Source organism: Trichosurus vulpecula, chromosome 2 (genome assembly GCF_011100635.1).
Source record: "Trichosurus vulpecula isolate mTriVul1 chromosome 2, mTriVul1.pri, whole genome shotgun sequence".
NCBI classification, from domain to species: Eukaryota; Metazoa; Chordata; class Mammalia; order Diprotodontia; family Phalangeridae; genus Trichosurus; species Trichosurus vulpecula.
The window spans coordinates 301,736,041-301,750,982 of record NC_050574.1 but is presented as its reverse complement, the minus strand read 5'-3'; the positions used below and the strand labels follow the sequence as shown (position 1 = coordinate 301,750,982).

Below are 14,942 nucleotides of genomic sequence, written 5' to 3'. Positions count from 1 at the left end.
CTCCAGCATTTGCCACTTTCCCCTTTATTTTAGCCAATCTGCTAAAAGTAAAATATCTCAAATTTGCTTTAATTTTCATTTCTTTAATCAACTATGATTTGGAGCATTTTTTTCACGTGACTATAGATTGATTTGATTTCTTCATTGAAAATCTGTTCATATCTTTAGACCATCTATCAATTGGGGAATGACTGATGTTCTTATAGGTTTGACAAAGTTCTTTATATATTTGAGATATGAGACCTTTATCTGAGAAATTTTATACAATTTCTCCCCTATTTCCTACTTTCCTTCTGATCTTGGCTACATTGTTTTATTTGAACAAAATCTTTTTAATTTACTGTAATCGAAATAATCCATTTTATATCTCACACTGCTCTGTATCTCTTGTTTATTGATTAAACTGTTCATCTATCTAGCTTATCCATGCAAAACTCTCTTGGTTCATTGTTCAATTTTAGCCTTTCTCAAATCTTAACAGGGACTGAACTGTAAAGGTAACCTAAGGAATGGAGTAACACAATAGGAACTTTGGGCTATTGTTATTTCAAGAGTACCCTCAAGGATTCCATTAACGTTACTCCAAATCAGTGTTATGTTGGTGAATGTTTAACAATTAGCACTCTGAAAAATATATATATATACACATACATGTAGGTATACATATGTACATAAGTTTATTATAAATTTTTCTAGTAACAGAACTGTAGCATACAATTTACAAATAGTAATAAAATGTATAATATTCTTTATCCTAAATTACATAAAACCAACTTGTTCTCATATAATACTTCTGTTGATTTTTGTGAAAACACATATCCATAGCCAACACTATGGTTGCAATTCAAACATAATTAAACAAATGGGGTGGATTTAACAATCCTCTTTTTTCCCCAATTAAATTTATTGTCATTAAATCTGATTAGCAATCTACTGTTAAAATATTTCCCACTCTTGCCCAAATTATATTCATCAAACTGTTATCTTTTTAGCTTTTTGTGCAGTTGCAAAGATTGGAACATTGTTTGGTTCTACATTATCTACAGAATCCTAAAAAACATCATGTTTTAAAATTTCACTTAAATGGCATAATATATATGATGAAGTTAGTTCTTCATAAGGCCAAGTAGATGGTTCTAATAAATTAAAACAATTAAAATCATTTTCATCATTGTTCCTATTTGATAAATCAAATATTATTTCTAGTAACAAATTCCTAGGAAAAGTTCTAAATTTATTATTTTTATTAAATGGAATACCTATAAACTTATTTATCTTAAATCTTCAACCTGAGAGTTATGCTTTCATTTTGATTCTTTTGTCTCCCAAGCAATTAACAGGGTGATATTCCTCAGTAAAAAGTGTCAGTAGGCTATTTGCATCAGCGTATTTGCTTGTTTACTTCCAAGTTAGGATAGGTCACTTATAAATGTTTACTTGTTCCATATGTATTTCATTGCTCATGATAATTTGTGCTTAAGGATATTTTACTATATCTCAAACTTTTTAGACAGGGATTCTTAAACTGGGGTCCATAGAAATTTCAAAAGGTCCATGAACTGGAAATGATGGGGGGAAGGGGGGAAGCAACTTATTTTTCATTAACCTCTGACCAAAGTGTATGATTTCTTTCAAACATTATTCTAAGAATTTGTCCATTGGCTTAATCATAATCAGTCTGTCATGATTAAAAAAAGGTTAAGAATCCCTGCTTTATAGCTACAGTTTTAAAGTAGCCAAAGAAATGTATAGATAACCATGTTCTATGATTGTACTGGATACACTCCTGAAGATAGAAGACCACATGATTTATGGTGCTACCTAGTCCATTCTATGATTTTGCTTATTTACCTGAGCTTAAATCAAGATGGCTAAATGAGCCTGAAACCTCATTAGCTCAATCTTTCTATCAAATTTAAAAATAGGATCTAACCAGGCAGGTAAATAAACAATGACTCATTTGGCAGATCCTACATAAAATGTTGTCTCCCTGGATAATTAATGGCTGCATATTTTTTAACCCTACATTCATTCATCAACAAATTCTACTTTCTAAACACTGACAATAAATTTGGTGTTTTAAAACAAGCACAGGACTTGGAAGTCTGAAGACCTGGATTTGATTTCTTTTTGGTCCCTTATGTGACCTTAAACAAACATCTATAAGAATGGGGATAATAATAATTATACTACTTATACTCACCAGGTGTTTTTAAGGTTCAAATGAGTTAATGTATGTAAAAGTACTTCGTAACCAAAAACCAATATATAAATTAAAACTGTGAGTATATGGTTTCACAATTTCATAGTATTTCATTCCTCTCCTATCAATTTTTTGTTTTTTAAGTTCCTATATATCTTAAGACAATGGAAAAATCCTACAGATAGTTCTTCATTGCTTTAAGAAGCAATATTTTCGTCCATTAATCCCTTGAAAATCCTCTTCATTTTTCTTTCTAACTAATGCAAACATAGATTTTTCCTTATATATAGACTTGGTTCCCTTAAGTAATGTTTGGCTACATCAAAATCCAAATGCTTTGATATATTTTAGTATTACTGGAATGAACTGAAAAGAACACTGGGCTAGGAGACAAAAACCTGGTTTTTAAATCTAGGTCTGCCTCTGTGTGTCCTTGAGCAGTCTCTTAATTCTCTCGAATTCATTTTCTTCTTCTGCAAAATGAGGTTTTACATTTCTAGTCTGGAGGACAGAAATAGCAATTAATAAATTTAAAAAAAAAACATTACACTATAAGACTGGTTTGACGAAGAATAAAATTTCAATAAATTCTTTGTATTGCCCTCTTCCTATCAGTAGGTAAGTCCTTCCAAGTGGCCAAGACTAAGAGTATTCTGACATCTTCAAGTGTAATAAATAAAAGGAAATGCTTGGTGTAGTACGGCAATAATAACTCATCTTTTAAGTGACACAGGAGAGTAAGTACTTTAAAATTTTAAATATCCTCTGCTTCTCAAATAGTTTAGTCACTAGATATGGTGGTTTTGTACTCTCTTAGAGGAAATTAAGGTAAAAAATAAGAACAGCTGAAGAATGGATAAAAATGAACATAAAGTTCATGCAGAAAGGATAATTAGGCATGAGGACTGGAAAGTTAATGAGCTGTATAGTGTAGTCAGTGTAACCAGTATCATGGACAGCTATGGCTAGAGCATGGTAAAATTAACAGCAACTTTATGTAAACTTCAAGTTCTTTTTCTGTTTTTTCCCATCTTTGAGCTTTTGCACTGGCCATTCATCCAACCAACTATCTATCCCACTTGCCTGGAATATATTGCTTCCTTACCTCCACATATCACAGAATCCTTCTGTCAAGACACAGCTCAAGCAAGATTCTTTGGGACGTCTTTCCTGATCACTTCCCTCCCCCCAACTACTAGTACTCTCCTTTCCAAAATCTTTTGTATTTATTCTACTTATATTTATTGTATACATATTTAGATGCTGCTTCCCCCATTAGAATTCAAACCACTTGAGAGTAGGGATTATTTAATTCATTGTATTTGTATGCCCAGTCTTTAGCACAGTATTTGGCACAAAGTAATACCATAGTATAACTTGACGTTCTTGATTATTTCCATAATGATACCTTCAGTCAAAATGTTGGATTCAGGATGAGAGGGTTATTTGGTTGTGAAGCCTTTCTCTTTCCAGAACAATACTAAGTTTCCTGTATAAAAACTGTTCCAATGTGAGTAGTGCCCCTTACTTTTGGAAAGTATCCCACACAGAGTCCCTAAAGAAAGGAAAAGGCCACATCAAATTTTAATTTCTCTCCTTTCTAAAATCTTCTCTTCCCTCTAATTAAGTCTAATTTTATTAGCATACAGTGAGATATGGTATAATGGGTAAGGAGCTAGATCACAGTCAGTAAGATCTGGGACTCCTGACACTTCCTGGCTGTGGGACCCTGAACAAGTCACTTAATCTCAGGGCCCCTGGCAAATCCCTAAGATTATATATAAACTGCAAAGTAAGTGCTGATCTACATTAACAGAGGGAATTTCTTAAGTTAGAGTTTCCTATACAAATGAAATAATGGGTACACTAAAAAAAACCAAATAAACTAATGCTTGCCGCCTCACCATATATAAATTTGCATGGCAGAATTTTGAACTATATGGAATTATCAAGTGGGAAAGAAATTTAGTCTATGGTACCAAAGAACTGAAGTTATTTTCCATGATTAATCATTTCAAATAGGAGTAAAGAGCTCATTTGCATGAATAAAACTATAATGGTAAGGGAGATGATTTTTCCTTTCCTTTCTGGTATTATTGAAATGATTCCAATCAAGTTTCTTCCAGGAAAAGGGGCTGGACCAACTGAATTATGGTAACACCACTACAACATCCAGCTTCCTTGTCTAGCACTCAATGAGAGTACAATAACTTAAAGTGAGAAGAATGGTAAACAAGAATTTCTAGACACTGATCGGTGTTCCCAACACAATATCCATTTAATCTCTGACCTGTATTTATGACTGCTTATTTCAGCGGCTACTTTGTGTGGGCATCTAACAAAACCTAATAAATGTCACAGAAACCTCTCCTTTTTAGCCTCTCAATTCTACACAAAATGTTTCTATCAAAATGATCTTTTTCTCATTTATTTAAATTCAAATCACAGAGAAGGCCAATAGAGGGCAAGATTTAGACTCGAGAAAACCTACACTTAAATCCTACTTATCATTTTAGAGCTCTATTAAGTATGGGCAAATCACTCTAAGTCTTAATTTATTAATCTGTAAAATGAGGACAATAATACTTTCATGACATATTTTATTAGGCTGATGTAAATAACAAATGTGAATGTACATGAGAGAGATTAGTAAAAGTCAGGCAAAGTTAGGTTACCACAGAAGAGTTAATTAAGTCCCACAGAATAATTGTCAGCTTGAACAAAGAAGGGAATAAAAATTAACTAAAGTAGATGGACATGGCCAATGAGAGAATAGCTAGTGGCTTTCTGAAAACCACAAACTCTGGAGATAGGCAAAACTGGTCTAAACTGGCCAGATAACAGTCAGGGTTGAAGAGAAAACTGGGTCAAATAGCTACCATGAATGCTTAATTGGCTAATTGAATATTACCTTACATACCCACAGGGAGGAGTTTTCTGCCATTTTTTAACATGGGATGTGTGTTGGGGGGGAGGGAATGGACATACCGAGGAGTTACATGTGAGGGGCATATAGGAAAGACTGTAACCCAGAAGGGAGCAGACCAATCCGTTATCTGAGGAGAGGTACTGAGCTGATGCTGCATCAATCTGTGTCAGTCTAACAGAATAAAGCTCACATCACTCCTGTACTCCCTACTCCCTCTTCCTAAAGAAGAGCAGGGTCCGCTTCTGGCCAGGAACGTAAGCCCAATTCCTTTGGATTCCTCAATAATAATAAATTGACCTTGATACCTGAATTTCAGTGTCAAGTGTATTTCTAACATACATAAAGGACTTTGTAAATTTTCAAGCATTGTGTGTGTGTGTGTGTGTGTGTGTGTGTGTGTTCATATCCTTTCAGGCACCTCTGAAGTGTCCACGTTGAAAGTAATATGTTAGAATTGTTCTCTTTTAGGTACTGATCAATTTATTTTGATATCTTACATTTTTAAAAAGTTTTTATTGATATTTTTATTTCTTACATCACCATAGTTATCCAAAGTATCCCCCCCCCCCAAACCTTGTAGGGCCATCCCATATGGCAAATATTAATTTTTTTAGAGAGCGGGAAAAATAAACATGGCTGATTGAAACACAGAAAAAGTCTGAAAACGTGTAAATATGTAATGCCTGTGAACCTCCCACCTCCATGAAGGTATAGGTTGGGGGTGACTTTTTATATGTCTTCATCCTAGAATTGCTTGATCTTCAATTTTGTTACATTTATTTTTTGGTATATAGTTGTTCTTTCCATTTACATGGTTATAATCACTGTGCATATTTTTTCTTGACTATGCTCACCTCGCTCTCCATCAGTTTATATAAATCTTTTCATGTTTTTCCTATATTGACTGGACACATCATTTCTTAGTAAGCTGCACGGTAATATTTCATTACATTCATAATTCCATAATTTTGTTTAGCTATTCTCCAATTCATATGCATCTATTTTGTTTACTCTTAGCTATCCCAAAAAGTCTATCCATAAACAAATTTGGAGTATTGGGGGGTGGGGGGTGGGGCTTGTTCTTATCAGTGGCTTCCTGGGGGTATCAGACAAATAATGGAATCTTTGGTTCAAAGGGTATGAAAATTTAATCACTTTATTTACATAATTTCAGATTCCTTTCCAAAGTGGCTGGACCATTTCACAGATATACCAACAATTAATGACGTGCCTAACCTAGAACCCTGTTGCCATTTTTTGTCCTTTTCCCTATTTTACAAAGTATGAAGTGAAACTTTGTAAGGGTAATCAAGCTGGGACTTTTTTTTTTTTTTTTTTTTTGCTGTTTTCTGTTTTGGAATGCTAAGGTAATCAAGTACCTTTGAGTCTTGCCTTTCAAATATAATGGCAAGCAAAGTGGGACTTTTTGCTGTTTTTTGTTTGAGTGCTTCTCAGCACTGAGGTAATCAAGTGCCTTTGATGGCCTGCTTAAGAAACAAGAAAGCCTAGTCTGCATGGGTTTGAGTCGCATGGCTGTAATGCCCTCTGACCTTGAGAAGGGTATATAAGATCTGAGGTTGGCATTTTGTTTTGGGGCTCTCACTCACTGGAAAAGTATCGTGTGATTTGATCAGATGAGACTCAGGGTAGCTGTCACAGAGCTCCCCAGGCTTTGAAAAACCCAGATGTTGTTGCTTCTCTCTCTGGTAATTATATATGTATTGCTATGGATAGACTTGTTTGTGTCATTTGCTCTGTTTATATAATTTCTGCTTGTAATTTCTATTTGTATTCTCTCTTAAGTTCAGGGTGCTGACTTTTCCCCCTGAACTAAGTGAATGGTGTATGTTTAATTAAAGTAAGATTGTTAACCCCTTAAAGATTCTTTCCTTAGAAAAGCAGATCAAAGAACCTGTGCTAGCATCCCTCCTGTGTGCTAGTGTTGTTGGTCTTATACCTCCATAGTGGCTGCAAGCAACATTGTTGTTAGAAACTTCTAGGTTGTTCTGGTTTACACTTCTCTTATTAATGATTTGGAGCATTCTTTGCCATAACCCGAGAACATGTGCAATTCTTCTTTTAAAAACTGTCTGTTTAAAAAAAAAACCAACAACAAACTGTTCATACCCTTTCACCACTAGTCTACTGGGAAATAGCTATAGCTCTGTGTGTATTTTTTTCACTATTCATATAGCTCAGAATATCAAAGCTTTATCAAAGAAAATTGATAAAGATTCCCCCCCCATTCAACCACTTCCTTCCTTATCCTAGATGCATAACTTTTGTCTATACAGAAGTTTTTCAGTTTCAAAAAATCAAAGTTTTCTATTTTACCTCTGTTAATTGCATCTATCTCTAATTTGATTAAGATAGATCTCCTAAACTATATGATGTTTCTATTCTAATTTTTCTATAACATGATCTTTAATAATAAGGCCATCCATCCATTTAGAATGTACTGTGGAATGTGGTAAGATGTTCGTATAAGTCTAATTTCTGCCAGACTGGTTTCTTGTTTTTTGACTGCTGCCTTATCATATAGTTTGAGGACTGGAAGTGCTATTTCCCCTTCATTCTTACTTATTTTCATCAGTTCCTGTGATGTTGCAGATCCTTTCATTTTCCAAATGAATGGTTATTATTTTATCAAATACTGCAAAGTAACATCCACCTTCCCCACCCCATGCAATCTGATTGGTATAGCACTAAAAGAATGAATTCTGGTAGTATGTTGTTTTTATTATATTGGCACAGCCTTGCAACAAGAACTGAATATTCCTCCAGATATTTAAGTTATTTATTTTTTAAAGGAATACTTTGTAACTGTATCTATACAAATATTTTGAGTACTTTGGTAAGTTGATCCACAGATATTTTATGTATTTTGTAGTTGTTAAAATGGGACTTGCCTTTCTATTACTGCATGTCTTTGATTTTAGACAGATGCTTTTTATAATATTAAAAAATGGTCCCTCCATGCCAATACTTTCTAGGGTTTTTAGCAGAAGAGTGTTGTACTCTGTCAAAAGATTTTTCTGCATTCAATCAGAATAACTAAATTATTAATTTTATTCATTTATTTCAAAGAGCCAGCTTTTAGGTTTATTTATCTTTTCTACAATTGTTTCTAGGCAGCTAGGTGGCACAGTGAATAGAGTGCTGGGAGTCAGGAAGACTCTTCTTTATGAGTTCAAATCTGGCCTCAGACATTCCCTAGCTGGGTGACCCTGAGCAAGTCACCTGACCCTGTTTACCCCTGTTTCCTCATCTGCAAAATGAGCTGGAGAAGGAAATGGCAAACCACTCCAGTATCTTTGTTACGAAAGCACCAAATCAGGTTGCAAAGAGTTGGACATGACTGAAATGGCTGAACAACACAGTTGTTTCCAATTTATTTATTTCCCCTCTAATAGCTCCTCTTTATTTTTATTTTAGGTTTATCTGTTGGGATTCCAATTTTTAAAAATTACTATTTAATTCATTAATTTTCGTCTTTTTTATTTCATTAATGGATGTTCATAAGAGTATGATTTTTCCCCTGAGGACTGTTTCAGTTGCATCTCAGAAATTCTGGCATGTTGTTTCATCATTATCTAGAAAATTACTCATTATAATACTTTACAACATAAGGTATGTGCTAGTTATATAAAACTAATAAATAAAAGTAAACATACATTATCACTTAAGAAGCATAATACAGGCTCTAAAGGATAGACCCATATCCCATACTAAGCATATTAACCAATAATTTTGTTGTGAAATAAACATTAATAAATAAATATAAATATAATATATTTAATAAATATAACAACATAAGACATTTTATATAGGGTCAAGAAGTTGTACACACAGAACAATAATGAGGCATCAGAGGACATTTTGGGAGGAAATCTGGTTACCCCATAAATAACAAATAGATATATTCATTATATTAATCAATGAATAACTACTTACTTAGAACTTACTATAAGCATTGGGATCATAAATACAAAAAAATGAAACAGTCCTACTCAAAATATTTTGCATTCTAATCAAGTAGATAAGTACTTATAAAAATATGTGGCATAAATATAAAGTTAATAAATACTTATATTTCTACATATTTTATATATGTTAATATGTGAACACATACATGATATAGTTAAGTAAAAGTTTGAGGCAAAGGACATTAGTAACTGGCAGGATAAAAAAAGCTTTACATAGAAGATATTGCTCAAGTTGTGTCTTGAAATAAAAGAACTCTGAGGCAGAAATAAGGAATTCCAGGCACCTGGAATGGCTAATTCCATCCCACAGTCACATGGATGGGAGAAAGATGGCAGAAGAACTTGGTGGGGTGAATGAGAGCCAAGAGTCCAGGATAATGCTAAAGTCATAAACTTCTAAGAGCTGAAGGATGATGATATCTTTGAGAACTATAGAGGAGATCAGAGAGGGGTGAGTTCAGGGTGAAGGATAATGAGTTTGGTTTTGGACACCTTGAGCTTCAGGTGTCTTTGGGACATATTGTTTAAAATTTCAACGGGCAATTGGTGATGTAGGCCTGAAGGGCAGAGGAGAGAACAGGGCTGCATCCACAGCTCTATGAGCTTTTAGCATGGAGATATTAAACACCTATAAAAGCTGATGAAATTGACAATTAACATCAAAAATTTACAGATAAATCCTTTAATAAAACAACACAAATCTAAGAATTAATCTAAACTCTTTATGAATCTATTTTTGTTTTCAATTTACAATACCTTTTAAGTTAAATTTTACAAATAACAATTTGTTGGTTAAGCCAGTATTCCTTTTTAAGTATCTAAAGTTTTACCTTCAATCATAAGTCAGAGAGAACGAGAGTATTGTATTGGGAAAATAAATCAGTGTCTTTAAGAATTCTTATTTCCTACTCTTTCAATTTTGTACTTTGCCCCACTTTTAGTTTTATTATTCTAGGATTTTATGAAAGAGTCTTTGTCTAATCCATTTATACCTATTATGTCTTACAAACTTTGATCAGATCCCACTCTCAGAATTTATAATTTCAATCTAAAGTCTTGATTTTTAAGAATCATTGCTAATCAAAAAAGGATTATAAATAACACAAAACTTCTCAAAAGTCATTATCAAGTCTGGTGCCCCCTTGAAATTTAAAAAACCTCATTTGGCAACTAAATTATTATCATAGGTATAAGAACTAAAAAGATCATATAGTCTAAGTCCCTCATGTTACAGATAAGGAAACTGAAGGCTGATACAGGCTAATTAATTTTACTGGAGGTCATACAATCATTACTTGCAAATCTTTCCATGCGTTGAATTTAGGCTCCAACAACTAAAATTTATTTGGATATACCTGCCCTGCTATAAAAGTGATATTAAAAACTATTTTGTTTAAAAAAAAATTGCGGGGAGGGCCAGGGCAATTGGGGTTAAGTGACTTGCCCAAGGTCACGCAGCTAGTAAATGTGTCAAGTGTCTGAGGCTGGATTTGAACTCAGGTCCTCCTGACTCCAGGGCCAATGCTCTACTCACTGTGCCACCTAGCTGCCCCTGTTTAAAAAAATTTTAAACAAAATTGATGACCATTGCTTCATAGCTCATTTTCTCTGTGGGTCAATAAGCAGAAGTCAAACTAACTACATTTTAGTTTCCTGTGCTATGAAGGCTGGAAAAGAGAGCAGATTTAACGATTGGACTAGAAGATTAAAACCTGAAAGAAAAGAATTCATTACACATTAGGGTCACAACGAAAAAAAAAATAGGCTACCAAATAGGGAGAAGTATATAGAAATGGTTAAGAAAGTAACATTAAATTATAAAAATTAATATTAAGGCTACTAAAACATGTAATTTTTACATATAAAAGGAAGTCCAATAGAGTAAAAAGCTTCAGAATACCATAACAAATTGGACTTACTGGGTTGTCCGTCGAATCGTCAGCCAATTGTAAACCAAAATAATCTCTCTCAGTTAAATCAAGATGTTTGAAGACTGTATCCAATAGAACTTGTCCCTGATCGTGTTTCTAGAAGAAAAATTTAAAAAACTTATGCCATCATAATACATTGAAATTCTAACCTGGACATTTTGCACTTTCTGTTAAGACTGGAGGTTATTTCCATACTAACTCTATCTACAAAAATGGGAAAGAAAAATGAATACTCCAAAGTAATATGACATGATTAACTTCCCCAAATGAGAATGAATTTTTAGTAATCAAATTTGGATTTCATTTCAAAAGGTATTAGTTTTTGGATGAACAAAATCAAAGCAGTTAGAATCAGAAAGAAAAGACATTGTAGGGAGAAAAATCTTTGCATCAAAAATTTCTTGAAAAAAAGCATGATATTAAAGAAATCGAGGGAATTGACAAAAAACATACAAAATGAAAAACCACTCTTCTATATAGTTCAAAGGGCATGCCCATTTTCAAAAGTGAAAGCTATTACCTAGAATATGAAAAAATGCTCAGTCATTGATAATGAAATGTGAATTATAACTCAAGCTTCAATTCATACTGATCAAATTGGTACACATAATAACAGATGAAAATAGTGTTGGAGAGGCTATGAGAAGACACATACAATAACATGCTGCTGGCAGAGCTGTCCATTCTGACAAACAATTTTACTTATAAGAGAAGTTTTTATATTATGACCCAGAGGACCCAGAGATCCCACTACTGGGTATGTTTCCTAAGGAGGTCAAAGACACAAAGAAATGCCCCACATAAATAAAAATATAAATAGCAGCACCTTTTTTTGGCAGTAGTAAAAAACTGGAAACAGAGTGGACTAATGGTTAGGAAATGGGTCTGGACAAAATGTGGTATGTTGATAAAGAAATATTATTGTAATATGAAAATAGAGACTTTAAGTATTCTGTTTAGCATTTGGAACCTATGTAACCAGCCCCTTTCCTACCTTTCCAATTTACTCTTCTCCATATACTCTACAACCCAGCTACACTAATCTACTTGCTGTAATACTCAATAGTCTATCTCCCAGCTATGCTTTTTGATTGGCTGTCCCTCAGGCCTGAAATATGCTCCTTCTTCCATCTTTACCTTCTGGCTTCCATGCGTTCTTTCAAAATTCACCTTGAATTCTTTTCTGCAAGAGCTCACCCCACCTTCCTTCCCAAAGCTCCCACCACCAGCACCTGCCTCCCCTCTGAGAATACCTTGCATTGATACTGCATATATGTACAATTATTTATATATGTGTATATATATATATATGTGTGTGCACGCACGTGCGTGCTGCCTATTTCTTTAGAAAAAGAGTTCATTGAGCAGGGACTGGGTTTTTGCTTTTTTTTTCTATCCCAATTACATAGCACAATGCCTGGCATATGATAGGAGCTTAATAAATGACTGTTTTTGTTGTCACATTCAATATCTCCCAACAGCAAGAATACCAGAGAAACACTCTAGTTATCTACCTGTCGTGTCTTCCTCTCACCATGCAACGAATCCATTTTTCTGTCTCCTAAAATTCCCTGATGATGTCCCACATGTCTCTCAAACTTCTCATGATTTATATTACAGTCTATTTACACCTACCATTTAACTTTCCGTAGCCCTCTATGTGATATTTACCTTCAGTTCTTTGAAGCTGGCGGTATTCAATATCTCACAGATAAAAGAAAACTGGTAAAATGTTATTATTAACAATATGGGCCTTCATTTTCTATGAAACTTGGGACTCTGTGATGCCCAAAAACAATCCAGCATGCTACTCCGGGCCCAGCTCACCCTCAATCTGTACCATCTGACACAGACATACATAGAACTGGACAAGCTCTATAGAAGTCCCCTTTCAAATATATGTTCAAAAACAGACAACAGACATACCTCAAACATTTCACCTTTCCCATGAGGATGGAAAAGCCAACCTCCTTTGAGTGATTACAAGTCTCTTCCAGGAAGGTCTGCCATACTTTAGGGGAAATAATATAATTTACATGTGGGAGACCTCATCATCCCCAGAGAATCACCTCCTTGACCTGGACTCAGATCTGGATTTCCTCCATCACACCGGTATCTTGTTTTATGCCTTGCCCGATTTTAAATGTCAGGCAGTCAGTGAAGAAGGTTATTTTTATTGTTCCACTTTTCAAGGAATCCTGAATGATGATTGTGATGTATGGATATGAGAGACCTTGTTGTAAAAAAAGCCAGTAAGGTGGCATCAGCAAATGCTTTTTTGTAACAAAAAAAAAAAAGGAAAAGGCAAAGGCACACTGGAATCTTATATTCTCTACTCTTTCAGTCAGATAAGATTATAAAAATGTTGTCCATTACTGACTATCACTTGCAAAAGTCTGCTTATTTTCTGCTAATGCTCTTCTTGAAAATACCTTCAACTGAGAGAGAAATGAGTCTCATAAAGATTTTGTACAGATAGCAGGGTAGGCACATAGATTGGCAGTTGATGTTCACTTGGTCAAGATTTTGTTTTCAGAACACAAACAAAAAATCCTCAGAGCTTGCTTAAACTATATTATAGCTGCCCTGGAAACATCTTTAATGACTGTAATGTTACATGCACAAATCTACCAATGAAAATATCAAAAGAGAAAACTATTTATGGCACCATACAATAATCAAGTAATTTTAAATTGGGGGGGGGGGAAGGAGGAAGGAATAAGCTTTTGTACAGAGCCTACTATATGGCAGTCACTACACTAAATCCTTTACAAATATTCTCTCATTGATCCTTACAACAATCCTATGAAGCAAGCACTATCATGATTCTCATTTTATAGTTGAGGAATACGAGGCATAAAGAAACTAAGAAACATGCATGGAGTCACACAGCTAGCTAACAAGCATCTGAGGTCAGGCCTTCTTGATTCAAGGCTTAGCACTCTATCCACTGTGCCACTTAGTTAAACTTGGAATGCTCCAAACATTTATGAAAAATTTATAAGAGGCCTTGTAACCAATGCCACTCTCATTTCTCCTTTTTACCTCAAGTATTCTTAGAAAATGGGTTTATCTGTGAAACATTTTTATTTATAAATTTAGTACCTTAACCTAAGTTAAGATTCACTATCCTAAAGCCATAGATAATTTTATGGCAGATTTTGATAAGGCTTAAAAAAAGTTCACAAATATTCTTCTTAAAATAAAGTTTTATTGAGGCTTTAAGAAATCCCTTTATTTATACCTTTCGTAATTATATCATGGTCATTTCTGGAAGAATTCCCAGAAGAACAAATCAGAGAGAATAACTGACATGATCACATGTGACAATGACAACATTCTACTATAGCAATCACATTCTTCTTTGGCTTTAGTGTCCTTATCTATAAGGGTGGCTGACTAGATCAGTCTCAAAGGTCCCTTCTAGTGAGATCCATAAATAAATCACACACTCTCTCTCTCTCTAGCTACACTGATTAGTAGGTAATCCATTAATTTATATCAAGTGTGTATGAAGTGCCAATAACTATGTGCCAAGGACTGTGTCAAGTAGAGGGGATAGTTACAAGACAGTCCTTGTTCTCAAGGAGCTCACAGTTTAATGAGGGAGACAAGATGTAAACAACTATGTATGAACAAGATACAGATGGGATAAATTGGAGATAATCTCAGAGAAAAGGCACTAAAATTAAGGAAGAGTGGGAAAAGGGTCTTGCAGAAGGCAGGACTTTTACTGACAGTTAAAAGAAAACAGGGAAGGCATATATTAAGTACTATGTGCCAGACAACATGCAAAGTATTGGCAATTACTGCATTTGTCCTTCGTTTTCAAAGAGAACCATGACATCAGGGAAATGATGACATGACTTACAGTTGACTTTGAGTTGAGGGAG

General features: G+C 34.3%; 1 protein-coding gene across 2 annotated transcripts in view; it reads right to left on the bottom strand.

Moving 5' to 3' along the window:
* PTPN4 (protein tyrosine phosphatase non-receptor type 4) overlaps window positions 1–14,942 on the bottom strand; it is a 225,920-nt gene that overhangs the window by 119,669 nt on the left and 91,309 nt on the right. For both annotated transcript variants that reach the window (XM_036742995.1, XM_036742994.1), the window contains exon 3: window positions 11,038–11,145. In XM_036742995.1, the coding sequence (XP_036598890.1) occupies window positions 11,038–11,145 (108 nt within the window). The remainder of the gene's footprint in view (window positions 1–11,037; window positions 11,146–14,942) is intronic.